Genomic DNA, 14964 nt, shown 5'->3' on the forward strand with positions numbered 1-14964 from the left:
TTGAGCATTCTTAAACCAAAAAAGGGCTAGTTCATATGAAACGTTTTAAGAATATAAACAATTTTGGGCTTGGTTTAATAATAACACTTTCTGAAACTTTTTAGGGGAGAATTGAGATAACCATGACAACACATAACTTAATATAGATATGTATATGCCTAAGTACTAAGTACTGCTCAGTGACGTTGGAATTGCCAGATTCATGAAAACCAGGAAATTAGGAAATAAAGCCTAAAAGTTCTCCAAATTTTCTTAAGTCCTTTCATTATTGTCAGAGCCATGTAAAGAGCAGCTAGTAAGTAGGTTTCAGTTTTCATTTACCAACTTACAGGAGTTTTTGCCATCATAACAATCTTAAACATAATTTTACATATTTTATTTTCTTAATCTATTTAGCTGTCCCTGTTCCTGGAGTTAATATTGAAGAACACCTTCAGTTACGACAAGAAGAAAAGCGGCAACGCGTCAATAGGAGACACAGATTGGAAGAGGGAAGAGGTAAGTGACTTCTTGAGAAGAGGCTTGAGTAGCTTAAGAAACTACTTAGTCTGTGTTCTAGGAATGAAAATAGTCTTCCTTCAGTGAGGCAGTACAGTAATCAAACTAAAATCAGATTCTAAATAGCTAGCTTATGTTGCCTAGCATGCTTTTAGAAAATTGGGAAAAATCTGTATATTTAACAAAGTGTGCATAAGAACCAGAATTTTAATCGTGAAGAGGATTTTATATCGCTTTCACAAGTCAATTTGTATTTTTTTGCTGTTTCCTAGTTGAATAATAGTTTTTTAATATGTAGATGCTAAAACATTTTTATATGAAGAGATGAAAAGACTGCAAGCCTGTTCAGTGCAATTTACCTATAATATGAATTATTTAATTACTATAATAAATTATTCAATTTCTGTTGTATTATAGTAAGCAAAATTTCTTTTTATAAAATTACCTTTTCTGTATTTGCATAGCATGAGAAATTTGACACAAGCTGAATCAAAAACCAAAATGCTACCACTTTTCAAAATTTTCTTATGTATTATCTACCTTGATGTTGATTTTCCACACAAACAGTATGTACCTTAACAGGTTTTCAGTACTCTTCTTGTTTTAAAATAGCTCAGTGTCTTTATCTGGCAAAAGTTGAGGGATCTAGACTGATAAAAACTATATTTTTGTGAAGAATGATTATGTGGTTGGTAAAATTATTGTGTATTGAGAAGAAGAATAACTTATTGGGACATGATGATCTTCAAGTTCCTGCTGTGTTAGTAAATACCATTTTGATTCTTCTTTAATGAATTAGATACTGGTTTGATTCAAACACAAAATGCACCTTGTGATCCAGCTTAGACTCTATGCCACTGAATCTTTTGGTGCAAATCATGTCTTTATTTCACTTGCATTAAGAAATTACTGGTTTCACCACAAATAAAGAACAACAAAGAAGAGAACTTGTAGTTGTCTATGCATATGGAAAAGGATGGAATATTTATTTTTCTTTGAATCTTAATGGCTACCTTTAGCTATGAGGGGGAGAGGGAAGGCCTTTGTTTAGGTCATGTTGGAGCTCCATTGCATGCTGCTGGCAAATATTAGGTGCAGCTAACAATAATTTTTTCTTAATTCGTCATTGAATGCCTGGACATTATTGAAGGGTGCTGCTGTTCAGCCCATCAGTGATGACAGATCTGGGAGGTAAATTTCAGTTAAAAGAAAAAGAAGAGTAGCAGAGAAACATTTAAGTTTGCTTCTATTTCTGTGGTTAGAAGTAGAACTAGAGCAGCTGATCCCTTCTGTATACCATCTGTCTCAAACAAAAATACAAGTCAGGTTAACAGTATCAGGGATGTATTTTTATTGTTGGTTTGATGAGTGTATAGGGACTGTAGATAAAGAGATATTGCTGGCCAGCTTGTTGCACATGTTCGTATTATATTCTCTATCAAAAGAGCATGGAAATTCTATACCTGTGTGGCTGCAGGAGGTAGTGGGTATGCCTAGCTGGAAGACTTGGAGGTTAGTCTCCTGTTTTGCTTCAGAATTACTGATGTGATAAAGCTGGGAATAGTGTTTCACAAATACTTAGACATCTTGGTTTATGAGTATTTGATTTGATAATTAATCTTGATTTGCATCACCAGGTTAACAAGTTGGCGTTTTTTTTGCTTCTCCATCCAAATGTTGCAGTTTTCCATGAACTGGTGCAAAGAATAGCACCATTCTTGACAACTGTTATGGTACTGCACTTTTCATAAGAGAAAACAAGAACATTTAAATAGCATACTAGATTTTGTGTGCAAAAGGTTTTGCGGTCTGAAAAAACTTGGTTATACTAATGTTAAAAGAATAGGCAGGCTGCTTAGTTCTTCCAAGAAGTTCTAGTATTTGTGCATATGTAAAGGAAGAAATCCTTGCTAAAGAAGTAGCTGTTTAGAGATCCAAAGAAAGTTCTAACCTTTCAGTTTTCTGAAAACGTTGCTTAGTCAGTTAAAGACCAGATTAGCTCTGTTAGGACCTTTCCTTAATGTACACAGCACTTGGTTTGTCAGGATTCTGATTTCTGGGTTGTAGTGTGTTAATACATGTCTTTTGTTCTTTTTATTAGAAACAAAGTGTGTGTAGTTTATCATAGTCGAGAATAGGAACCATCACTGAATGTTGCTGCTCACTCTTGAGTTACAGGCGATGACCTTCATTCAGTACAAATATTTTAATTAGATATTGAATGTTTTGTAAGCATTTCAACATAGGAAAGCTTTTCAAGTAAATAGGAATATTTCATTCCTAAAACAGTCATGCAAATAAAACAGTCAAAAAATCACAAAGAAACCTCTTGTGCATTTGCAGTTGTAACAGGAGTAAAGTTTAGGACAGAGGTGTAAGAGCACAAGTGCTGGAAGTCTACTGGTTTCCACACTGCAGATTTTTTAAATGGTCTAATTGTTTGTGCTTCTTTACCAAAGCTCCATATTTACTCCTGTTGTGGTGACCTCTGGTTTAAAAACATGTTCTAGCAATCCACTTGAATTAGGGAGAAAGTGATGGTTATGTCTACAGGTATGACATTCATTTAACTCCTTCCTGAAGTCAGTTATGGTCTCTTGTATGGAAGATGAGAATGCTCATCTTTATTTGCATTTGTCTGAAAATATGAACTGTGAATTTAGATATTCTGGGTAGAAGTAGTTGTCATTAACAGCTGCAGTGTCAATGACCTAGTTCAATGCTACTACTACAACCAATTGACTTACTTCTCAAATATCGTTCAGGTAGCCTGGCACTTTTGTAAGGAACCTGTATATATGCTGTTCAGCAGCACCACAATGAGTGGTAAATAACTTCAGAAATTTTAGGTGCTTATCCTGAAGATTTCTCTGGTTTTTATCTTGAAATGAGTCACAGCAGATTAGTTTAGACTTGCTATCATAGAATTGTAACCAGTAAATAATTTTTATGTTTAGAATCAGCTATTCATGTTGCTTCACTTAAGAAAGAAGTTTTGTTTAGTGAAAAAAGAGATCCTTAAAATTAACAATGGAAAAGAAGTGTTTCAATGTGGGATAATAATTATTTCAAAAAACTTGAAAGTTGCTTAATATGGATTATATTTCTTTGCTCTTTTCAGTGCAACAAGTATGTACAGTTTGTTCAGGTGACCAGTTTTACTCCTTTCTGCAACAGTGGTAACGAGCTACTTCATTCACTACTTTTCTGCTTCTGGCTTAATGGCTGTGACAGGAGCAGTGAAGAGGGTTCAAAATCAATTCCCACATTTTTGAGTTGGGTATATCACCTTTTCAGAAATAAAGCCAGCTGTATTCAGCACAGCTTCTATACTAAAATGTAATATCTCAACATAGTTATTCATGGAATTAGCTTTTCACTGTCAGGAGCTGATATACCACATGATGAAATTTTTTGTTTTTCAGGCTGGTTTGGAGCATGATGTGAGAGATGAGTATGGAAGTAGTTGCACTATTAGTTGCACTTCATTGTTTTCTGTGGTAATGAGGAATTTTTGTATGTTAGAATGTTCAGAATATGGTTAGATTATGTTTCCTTTCCTATGAAACACCAATGTTTTTACCCGTGGGGGCATTAAGTTAAGCCTGTGGGCCTCACTGTACAATTAATGTAATGAACCTAAGATTAGCATTTACTGGGGGAGGTAATCTTGAAAGCTGTTCCTGCAACTTTTTCAGATTCGTATTTGAAGTCATAGAATTTAGAAATAGTCAAAGATTTCAATTTATCACTTGAAGATAACTCCAGGGTTTTTTTTCAGAAGACTGTGAGAACAGCTTTTTAAACTGTATTTAACTAATAAGCTAAAAAATACAGAAAGGGTTCTTAGTATGGTGATAATAAGTGGTCTCATGTTTCACTGGTACTTCACTCCTACTCTTTCTCAGCCTATGATGTAAAAACCTTTAGGTGATCATTACTGAGATGCAGATTTGGTGTGTAATTAATCAAGATTTGGCTTTTGATGCCCTAATAGAAAAAGAAAAATTATTTTTCATCAGTCTTATTCTACTTGCAACAACAAAAGAACCCACCGGAAATTTATTAATTTTAGTCAAAGCTGCTGTGTTTTGAGACAAAGTTATCTGAGACCGCCTATATATGGTCATTTTTTCATTTTTCTGAAGTGTAACTGATTCAGTTAATTCAGTAATTAGTTTTAGCATGGTAGGCCAAATATCCTGTGAACCTGTTTAAGATCTGCACAAACCACTCAGAGCTTGGAATCAGTTTGTCAGTAACACTATTCTCTGTTCATTGCTGAACATGTACCTAAATACACAGCAGAAATATCTATTCAAATGCATTATTCTGTATTAAATAATGGTGTAGTTTCTTTCTGTAGTTTTAGTTAAATATTTGATGCTTTCAACACCTGAAGGTTACATTTGTTTCAGAGTTCTCTAAACAAACAAAAACCAGTCAAAAAATCCCCTGCCTTTTTACGTACATGTCTTTCTTTCTTTCTAAGAATGCTTTCAAGACAAAGCTGTAGGTTTCTGTCCCTAATAACCAGCAGGTATGATTCTATGAAATTACGTTGTTGTATTTGAGTCTGTGACTCCTTTCTGCAAGAGCTGATTATTGTTGGTAAGACTGATGTTTAAAGTAGAAATGTTTGTATTTCTATTATAGTTTTAGAACTCGGATTTTCAGTAGACTCAATGAGAACAGTTCTGGTTAATATTTGCTGTTTTAATTTACTTTATGTATTTATATACAGAGATACATCTTTCACATTTATTTAACAATATATACAAAGTCAAGTATTCCGAAGGGAGAAAGTGCAAAAATTAAGATTATCATGCATTCTACTTCCATCTCATTCTCTATTACTCCCATATTGCCTTTCATGCTTGTTTTGGCTAATGTGCACCTCTTCTTTGGCTTTGAAAGGCCTTAATGATTTTTCTTCCACATCTGATATGTACAATTTAATCATCAGTAGAAAAGAACTTTCAGACTACAGGAAGAGACATGTATCCTGTCTTTATTTTCAATTTTTTGAGCAAAAGTAGCAAACTGCAATTAACTTTAGTGCTTACACAGCACAATTATATTCTCCATGCATATTTCTGACTTAAAAATAAATTGCTACTCATAGTCTGAAAAATACAGTTTTAAAGAACAGACTTCGTAACTATTATCTGTGCCTCATAGGAATATTAAATTTTGTTTCCTTTAAGGCTGTAGAGGTGGGACATTATCTCAGTATAATGTTTTCCACTTCTAGTGGAACTGAAACCAAGCATTTGTCTCCACTTCTATTTTCTGAAATATTTTTCTTTAAAATTTGTCACCTGTTGACATATTAGATAACTATTTTTCTATATTAAAGTTTTGCTTCCCTATTTTATTATTGAAAAAAACCAAACCCCACCACCACAAAAAAGAAATATGCTTTTTCTCTTACAAGGATTGAAGAAGCCAAAAATTTTTTACAACAGAAGATTGTACACCTAGGACTTTACTCTGCTACTTTGATTTACACTGCTCGTCTTTGTACCTCATAACACATGTGATCATGTACTATCTTTTAGGTAGCCTGTTATGTTCTGTGCGCTGATGTGGAAGTCAGCATTTGAGATAATAAACTTCAGTCTTCTGTAATCACAGCTTACCAAATAGCATTTGTTTAGGGTAAGGTAGTAGAAGAAATCAAAATATGTGTAATATAAAATCAAACATTAATCTCTTTGATAGTAGTGCATAAGTGCTTAGGTGACCGAAATTGCAAAAGCATGCAATTGCATGTAGGATGAAATCAATTGTATACATTTTCCTGTAGTGCACTGTATGACTTAATAAATGCATTCTGTTTGCTAGAAAATGAAATTACTTCTGTGGTTAAGTATTTTTCTCCTTTACTCTTTCCATTCACTGCCAAACAATGTCTTTTTTGAAAGGCCTGAATCTTGTAGGACCAAGAAAGAAAAGCTAATCTTGACATTTCCTTGGCTGGGGCTATTTAACCTTGCAGCTTAACTATGATAAAACAGTCTATGACAAAACCAAGGGAGAGCATGAATGTTATTTTCCATCCTATAGCAACTGATTTAAAACAGCGGGTCTATAGTCTACCAGTGACTCCCCTTTGCTGATCTGTCACTTGAGCTTCTAAAATAATTGAGAATAGTGATAGATCATTTTTCCCCGTGCAGATCTATGTTAGAAGCTTCTAGAATAGTTTTCCAAATAATACTCTGCAGGCGTTTTCTAACAAAATAAACAAAGTGTCTAATGCATGGCTGGATAATTCATAGTACGTGAACTCTGCTCCCATTGTACAGACAACTTCAGATGTAAGCAGAGGGCAGATATGCTCTGTATGAATTATTCTAGTGTTCTGTTTCCTGCATTGTTATTTTGGAGGGACAGGGAGGTACTTCACATCTTACCAGCACGTGACCAAGGAGGCAGGCATCACAAAGTGATCAAAATGTAGATGTTTCCTATTATATTATGATGGTGTTATGGATTTGGCATGCACAAAAAGCCAAGGAGGATGACGGATTTGCATTACATGGATTTGGGTACAAATTATTATGAGATGAAGATACATTGCATTGAACTTTATTTTGGATTCAAGTTCATTTCTAATAATGGTAAATGTAGAGTACATAGGAATATTCAGAAACACAGATAAATCTTGCCCAGTCAGGTTTTATTGGTACAGAATTGTCATCTTGGCTAGGGACATGCAATTCAGATGAGTAGCTTGGAAACTAATGACAACTGTGTGCTAGCACCATGCTGAAGCTGACAGCCTCTTATGCTTCCTAAACATTTTCTGTCTCCCCTAAATCTCCTGTAGTTCTTTTACTCATCCTAATGTACTTCACTTCTTTTCTGCTCTTTGCTCTTAGCACTAAAATGCCAAAGGCTGCCTTCAGGGCTGTGTCTTGTTCTCTTCATTGTTTCTTGTGCAGGCCTTTTCTGGAACTTCAGAATCTTTGCCTAAGTTGTCTAGAGATCACTTCTTCTGTTCAGTCACCCACAAATATCTTAGATCCACACACTTAAAGCCACACTCCTTGCAATCCCTGCATCTCTTTTTGCAACTTTTTTCATGCAAGTTTTACTTTTGTCATATTGTCCTGTCTGTTCTATATTTCTTGGGCTTTTAATTTCATTAGGAACTTCTCAGTAAGTCCCATTACTTTTTTCTTATTTTCCTCTGTTCATTCACCTTTCCTCTGTATCATTTGTCCTTCAAACATTTTTATCTTTCATAATCTACTTGCCAGTTGTCTCTTTCCCCTTTCTTGCCTTTTTCTAGTGTACCTCAGTGAACTTCTCAGTATTTCTCCTCCAGCTTGGTAAGAAGCAAAGTGTAATTTATTGTCTAAGTCTAAACTGTGGAAAGTAGATTCTTAAATACTGGTGACCTGGTAGAAAGTAATTTTTGCCAAATATATATATATATATATATATAATGGAAGCTCCAATTGAGAGGGGACTAAAAAGAGGGAACAATAGCAAGAGAACTGAAGGAAGGATCTGCAAGATGAAGGTAAAGTAAATTATGATCTTGATTTATTAGAAGGAGTTCTTAAATAACAAGGGTACTTATTCTAGGATAAAGAGTCCAGATAAATACAGTAGAACCAAAATAAAAGTTCTATGTTGTGTGTAGAAACAAACACGATTAAAGAGGTTTTGGACCATTATATTATCTAACACTTGTATGAATCTCAGAGCTAGGGGGACAAGACAGTACTGTGTTTTTAAAACATTTTTCATTTTGGTTTTGAAGTTAATGCTAAAATTTGGGAACTTTGCTATGTGAAGACAAGTTTCTTCATTTGAAGGTTCTAAAGCTACAAAGATCTGGCCTAACTTTAAATTTTTGTCCATTCTGTCTAGCATGAAGGAACTGATGGTCTAAAGGTGATAGCAGGAAAGCTGACACAGTGGGCATTTATGAAAAGTTAGTCTACATGGTCTTGTTAATACAGGTCAGCTGAGGAATGAGAATATCAGTGAATTTGTAGCAGGAGGAGGAATACTTGTTTTTGAAGTTTCACGTAATCTGTTTATAGCGTGACTTAAAGCCCAGTATGGGGGGGTTTTTGTTTACAGTCCATATAGTGACTGGATTTGGGAACCCATGGAATGGAGTGTCACTTGGCAGAATTGGTTGCACCTGATTCATTTTTTTGATTAAATGTGAGACTTCTGAAAGAAGGAGAAGCCTCCGAAGAATTCTTGGTTTCGTATTTAACCTATAAAACAGAGGAGAAATACAGATTAAACAAACAAACCACTTTTTCATGATCTACATATACTCAGCCTCAGTTAAACATAGTACATCACTACCTAAGTCTAGATTTTTAAAAAGAAAAAGTGGTTTGGAAAAAATTTTAAATACAGGTACCATTGCTTTCTTCAAATCAGATCTTCTCTTTAAGACCTTTACATAGATGGAAAAATATTTTTAAAATAAATAGATTTCAAAATTAGTAAATAGATAAAAGTCATATGATTTGAAAAATTTTCCTAATGGAAGAGTTGGTTTTGGGTAGTTGTTTTCTTCATAATTGATTCCTCTGCATTTTAAATATAGTAATTGTGAACAGTTTTATGATTACGTTTTTTAAATGTAACATTGATCTGATGGTATTATTCCAAATCAGTATTTTGAATGTAATATTGTATGATGTAAGGCATAATAATATTCTTTTTATCTAATAAAGACAATAATGGATATTTGCTATCAAATTTTACTCTAGTGTGAATCTTTTGTATTTCCGTTGCTTGGAGTACAGTTGCATACTTAGAGGTTCAGGTAAAACTGTCACTGTGGGATATTTATTATTTCTTTTGTGTAATATTTGGTCCTGTTATCAAGAAATGGCAACTTTCTTTTAAGGCATTTTGAATTTAAGAAAAGAAGATTACTATATAGTAATTATTCTTTATGTTTTTTTCATTGCTTTTAATTTGAATTTTGTTTAACACACTGTTTCCATTTTGTGAGCTTTCCTATGCATGTGCAAAATGTTTCTCCTCAGGCCCCCTTGTATTTCCTGGTCCTATTTTTATGAACCATCGAGAGCAGGCTCTAGCCAGAATCAGACCCCATCCAGCACAGCTAAAGCATAAACGGGACAAGCACAAAGGTATTTGGTCTTCCTTATTGGCTAGGGTGGAAATAAGCCCATCCTCCCAGTCACTCCTACCATGCGCTGCATCTGTCTTTTCAAAGAACTGCACAAAATGAGTTCTACCTTTCTTTCTGTTAGTATCTTGTTACCTGAGGAGAAAGAAAATGCATTTAAATGTTGACCTTTTTTTAAAAGGCGTGCATGTTCATTAGTCTGTATTATCTTTGTTTTTCTTCCTTTTTTTTAATGAAATATGCATTGTCTTTCTGTGTGTCTTTTCTCATTTTAATGCTGTCTCATTCCTAACATTCTTTAATTTTACTGTAGGGACTTTAGTGCCTTAGTGTGACTCAGACTGCTGCATTGCATTTGTGTTGGGTTTTTTTGAGCCTTCGTGTTGTATATACAGGGTGATTACTTCAGCATGTCAATTCCAGACTTGTTAATTCTGGCATAAATTTTTTTCATAGGTAGGTTGTCTTTCAACAAACATTTTGCAGAAATAAAATATTTAAAATAATGTAAACACTACTTTTTGCTAGTTTTGAGTGGGGAGAATACAAGTCAAAGTACAGGTTTTACCCTGAAATATTCCTGAGTGAAAAGGCTTTTGCAGAGTGTAGGAAGAAGGTGTCTGATATGTCAGACGTTTTAGTATGTCTGCCAGTTCATTATATCTTGGATTTGTAGATGTGTAATTTGTTCAGATATAAATTATTTATATATATTTTTAGAAATATGTGATTACTTAAATTATGTGTATTACTAAAAATTTCAACTGAAGTTATTAAAGTTGAGCTGGATAAATATGTAAAATGGAGATTACAGTCCTGATAAGTTGAAGGCTCCTAAAATGACCAGAGCCCATCACGCTTCAGCTATTTTCTAGAGAATAGCTAAATATTAAAAGAATTGTTAGTATGGCATTTCAGTTGAATTAAAGGAAGTTGCTGATAGTATTTGGCATGTATGCAAACAAATTGTATGACAGCTTGAAGCCTTTGGGATACATTTTCAATATGGGTGGGTGATAGGCCTGCCTAGTTATGAACATGCTGGATCATGAAATCATCTTAAGTTTATTTTATGGAAATGAAAGCAAGATCTGGTCTTTTGTATCTGTATAACACATATTCCATTTATTTGGAAGGCATATAGTGTGAGCTTTAAGTCTTTAGGGATTAAGTAGAATAACCTACCATGATCTCACTGAGGGAGACTGGGTACTGAAAGACAAAACATACTGAACCTGAGTGCTGTCATTTGAGTGACAGTTTGCTGATGACCAGTGTTCTTGAACTGGGTATTACTGCTAGTTGTACTGCTTGCAAACCCTTGACTCCACAGGCAGGTGTATAAGGAGTATGCTCATCCTGCCTACATCTGTATTTTTTCAGCTCGTGTTAGTTGTTGGAGTTCACTTCAACTCACTTATTTCCTTACAGGAAGTATGTTCATTGGTGTCAGTTTGAGGTTTATGTTGCTTCTTGGAGTTGTATGAGCAGTGCAAAGGTCTGTATTGTGCAAAGATTTTTTTCAGATGTACTCTATAGAACTGAGCATTTATTTTTCCTTGAGGAAGGCTATATGCTTCAGAAGATATCCTCTCAAAAGACAGCCATAAATTCCACTAGAAACTAGAAATGCCCCTTCACTTCCGGAAGAGGTTTCAAGGGAAAAAGAAAAACTGGTGAAGTGGGTTTTTATCAAAGTAATGGGCAAGGTGAGAATTGTGCAAAAGATGAGTTATATCTTTTATCTTAGAAGGCATGCCTCTTTTCTAGACACAGAATGTAAAATCAATAATAGAGCAATGAGGCAGAGATGTTGACTTCAGTAAAAGAACACTTAACCATTGAAATCAGCTAGTTCTTTGTTTGTTTTTGAATGTGATGCTTTCCAAACCATCATCCTTACTTCAGATATTTCTGCTATAGTAGTCTTATTAGTCTTTACACCAACCAGACCTTCAAGATCTTTGGGCAATGAAAATTTAGTTCAACTGGTAGTACTGATGAGACCAGTACCAAACATGCTGGTACTGACCTGTTCCCACTTCTACACTTGCAGCTGCAGAACTTCTCTTGATAATGACATTTTAACTTGAATGTGGACAGCTTCTTTAGGACTGACAGTTATGGTCTAATATAAAAAGTATATTTGATATATATTTGTACATATTATCAAATCATAGAATAGATTGGGTTGGAAGGGACCTTAAAGATCATCTAGTTCCAAGCCCCCTGCTGTGGACAGGAACACCTTCTGCCAGACCAGGTTGCTCAGAGCTCCACCCAACCTGACCTTGAACACTTTAAGGGATGGGACATCCACAATTTCTCTGGGCAGCCTGTTCCAGTGTCTCACCACCCTCACGGTAAAGAATTTTTTCCTAAGAATCTACATGTCTATCACTTGTCAAATTCTTTTCTTGGATTGTCCAGTTGAAAACTCCTTCAACTTCATTAAAACAACCATTTTCTAGAAATCTTGCCATTGTCATTTTCTCTTTGTACATTTATAGGGTCTGCACATCAAGATCCCTGTTATTACAAAAAATGCATATTAAGTATAATCATAGTCTTTCTGATCTGTGTCTGTGTCACCATCACAAGAATAAATAGAAGGGATTAGGTACCACCTTCTTGGTATTCATGGATTGCTTTGACACTAGAAAGAAAAATGAGCTTGTGCTTCATCCTCATTCTTTAATGAGGTGATGAGTTGTCAGTCTGCATCTCCAGTCCCCATGGACTTCATCACTGGAGATCTGAGTAAAACAGAATAATGAAAGTCTGTAAAATTTTCTAAACTGCAGAAATTAACTGAGTAACAATTGAAAAGTAAGTAAGTTCATTGTGTCAGTAAAGATTCTGCAAGTGAATGCCACCTTTTTTCTGTATTTTAAAGTAGTGGCAAATGTTCTAAAAAATGTGAAACAAATACCCCCAAAAGGACAAAGAATAGATGAAGCTGAACCTGCACGGATGGAACAAGATATATGTCAACCGTTTTGCAAATGCTAATACAAAATTATCAGATGTTCAAGAAAAATTACTTGTAATTTACGTTTTAACTTTTTTACTGTGTGAAGCACTCATTGGAGTGAGAGAGCTGACAATGAAAACCTACATCTAAGACTGAGTTTATAATTAGAATGCAAGTTTATTATCACTTTATAGCACTGTAGCTATAAAGTTGGTTACAGATATTTCAGCTGAAGCCGTGGTGGACAACCAAGAATCTACAGGCACAGGATGATTTGTTCAAAATACTTGAACATCTATAAACATTTATATAAAGTGTGTAAATTATATTAAGACATTCAAAACATTCTGTGAAGGTGGAACATCGCAGTCTTGACCAATATGTTTTAGTTGTGTAAACAGAACAAAGATTTTTTGGCAAATGGTCTGAAGAGATACAGTTATTATAAAAATATTTTATGTACAGTCGTATTAAAGCTTTTCATCTGTGGGGTGAAGACATGTATTTAACATCTTTAGAAGTGCTTTTTCCCTCCTCCAAAGATGGGTGGTCAGTGAGAAATGAAATGCGAACTTTACTGCTGCTGAGGAACCCTAATAAAATGGTTTTCCTCTAATCTGGACCAAGAGTCCAAAATGGCATTCTGTAATGATGTTGGGGTTGTTTGGGGTTTTTTTTTTGTAGAACTCTCATTTATAACTTGTTACTTCCCTTACTGTTGGGGCTGTATAAGCTTTTTCTTTTGTTCCTGGAAAGCAGTGAGGTTTTTTGTGGCAACCATGTTGGCCAAGAGGACTTTTAAAGTATGTTTCACATAGGGGAAAAATTGCCTTCAGAAGTTAAGAATTTTCTAAGGAAAATGGAGTGGTAGTGGGTATTGGTTGGTTGTATTTCCAGTTATCTTGCTTTCCTTCCCCACCTGTATGAGATATCAAAGATGGAAACCCATCATTGTGAAGTTTTTCATGGAGCCTACCCCTTGGTGCTGACAGCAGGAAGCACCTCAGAGCTTTTCCTTGGTGCTTGCCTCTCTCTGAGAGGTGGAGTCATCCAAGTTTCTGTTCAGTGGTAGCCCAGTTGGATAACACTGGACATACTAACTTGCTCTGTTTAACAGCTTCAGTTGTTCAACAAGAAGAGTCTCTGCTTCGGTAGTCTTTTTATGCTTCCATTTCAGAAACAGTGGTTTTGATATTACTTTTTATGAAATGAATATGAGCACAGTTGTTTGAAGAAAAGCAAGTGTGTATCTCCATAGTTAAGAGCTGTTCCTTGAGACACATAAAGTGCTTATCAGGTTTTGAAGGTCCAAACAATTCAAAACTCTTGAGACAGTTGCTAACCACACAAAGAAGGCTGAGAGGAGTTCCCTCTTCAGTTTGCATATTTCACGCTTAAGCAAAGTAAAATGTGTCGAAGACAGTTGCTTCCATTCCTGTGTTCTTAAAGGGTTTGAGAAGTTAGCTTTGGAATTTGAAAATGCCAACTTTGAAAAACTTTATCCTCTAAAATAAATTTATTTTTCAGATAAGGAATTGAAAAACTTGTTTCTTGTGAAGGTACTTGTCTCTACGTCTTGCACATTGACATTTAGTGTTTCCTCAAGGGCAGTATTGTGTTATACTTTCATTTACAAGTTTGGAGAAAATGGGAATATATTTAGAATCATGTTTTATTTAAAGGTAGTGTCACGTATTTATTAATTGAGAAAACAGCAATCCTCAACTTTTTATTAGTAGTTGTTGAAGCTCTTTAGAGCAGTATGTTTTTCTTATAATGAGGCAGAAAATGCATATGTAACTGTTTAAATGGCTGTGAATCACTTGATGTGCCACTGTTTTGTGACCAGAGTACAACTGCTGCTAAATTTTGTTAATATGACTTTGCATGGGTGACATGGTTACTGTGTCCAGTTTGTTTCATTGTAGGAAGTACATGCAGCCATGACACATTTTTACTGGACATGTGCATTCCTGGCAGATGGTTATTGAAGTGCATTTACACAATGGGAGAGCTTTTTCATTAGTCATCAGTGTCTGAGGGAGGAGAGGAGACAGGGGCCCCACATAGACTTTCAGAATAGTTAACTTTTTTCTGCTCCTGTCCAAAAATCTTGTGTGAAATAGGGAAGCAGTAAGTAGGCTGCTTGCTGACTAAATAATTCTGGTGGTAGTATTAGCAGCTAGAAGCATCTCTTGATTACTTTGGCATGTAGAGTTTAATGCAAAAGTAGGCATAAAAAGTTCAAAGGTACTGTATTTGAGAAATAGTCAAATTGTTAAATAAAATAATGTGAGCTTGTTACAGCAGAATTACAGGACTAGGAGGAAAACTATTTTCAGGGGGTGGG

General features: G+C 35.0%; 1 protein-coding gene across 14 annotated transcripts in view; it reads left to right on the forward strand.

Moving 5' to 3' along the window:
- The window catches only part of MYCBP2 (MYC binding protein 2), a 180696-nt gene that overhangs the window by 55743 nt on the left and 109989 nt on the right, over positions 1 to 14964 (forward strand). For 13 of the 14 annotated variants that reach the window (XM_051780370.1, XM_051780383.1, XM_051780369.1 and 10 more), the window contains exons 17-18: positions 397 to 498; positions 9534 to 9641. In XM_051780370.1, coding sequence (XP_051636330.1) covers positions 397 to 498; positions 9534 to 9641 — 210 coding nt within the window. The remainder of the gene's footprint in view (positions 1 to 396; positions 499 to 9533; positions 9642 to 14964) is intronic. The other variant, XM_051780373.1, reaches the window with a different exon arrangement.

This window comes from Manacus candei, unplaced genomic scaffold (genome assembly GCF_025592945.1).
Source record: "Manacus candei isolate 608988 ecotype Guabito, Panama unplaced genomic scaffold, ASM2559294v1 h1tg000014l, whole genome shotgun sequence".
Classification (NCBI taxonomy): domain Eukaryota; kingdom Metazoa; phylum Chordata; class Aves; order Passeriformes; family Pipridae; genus Manacus; species Manacus candei.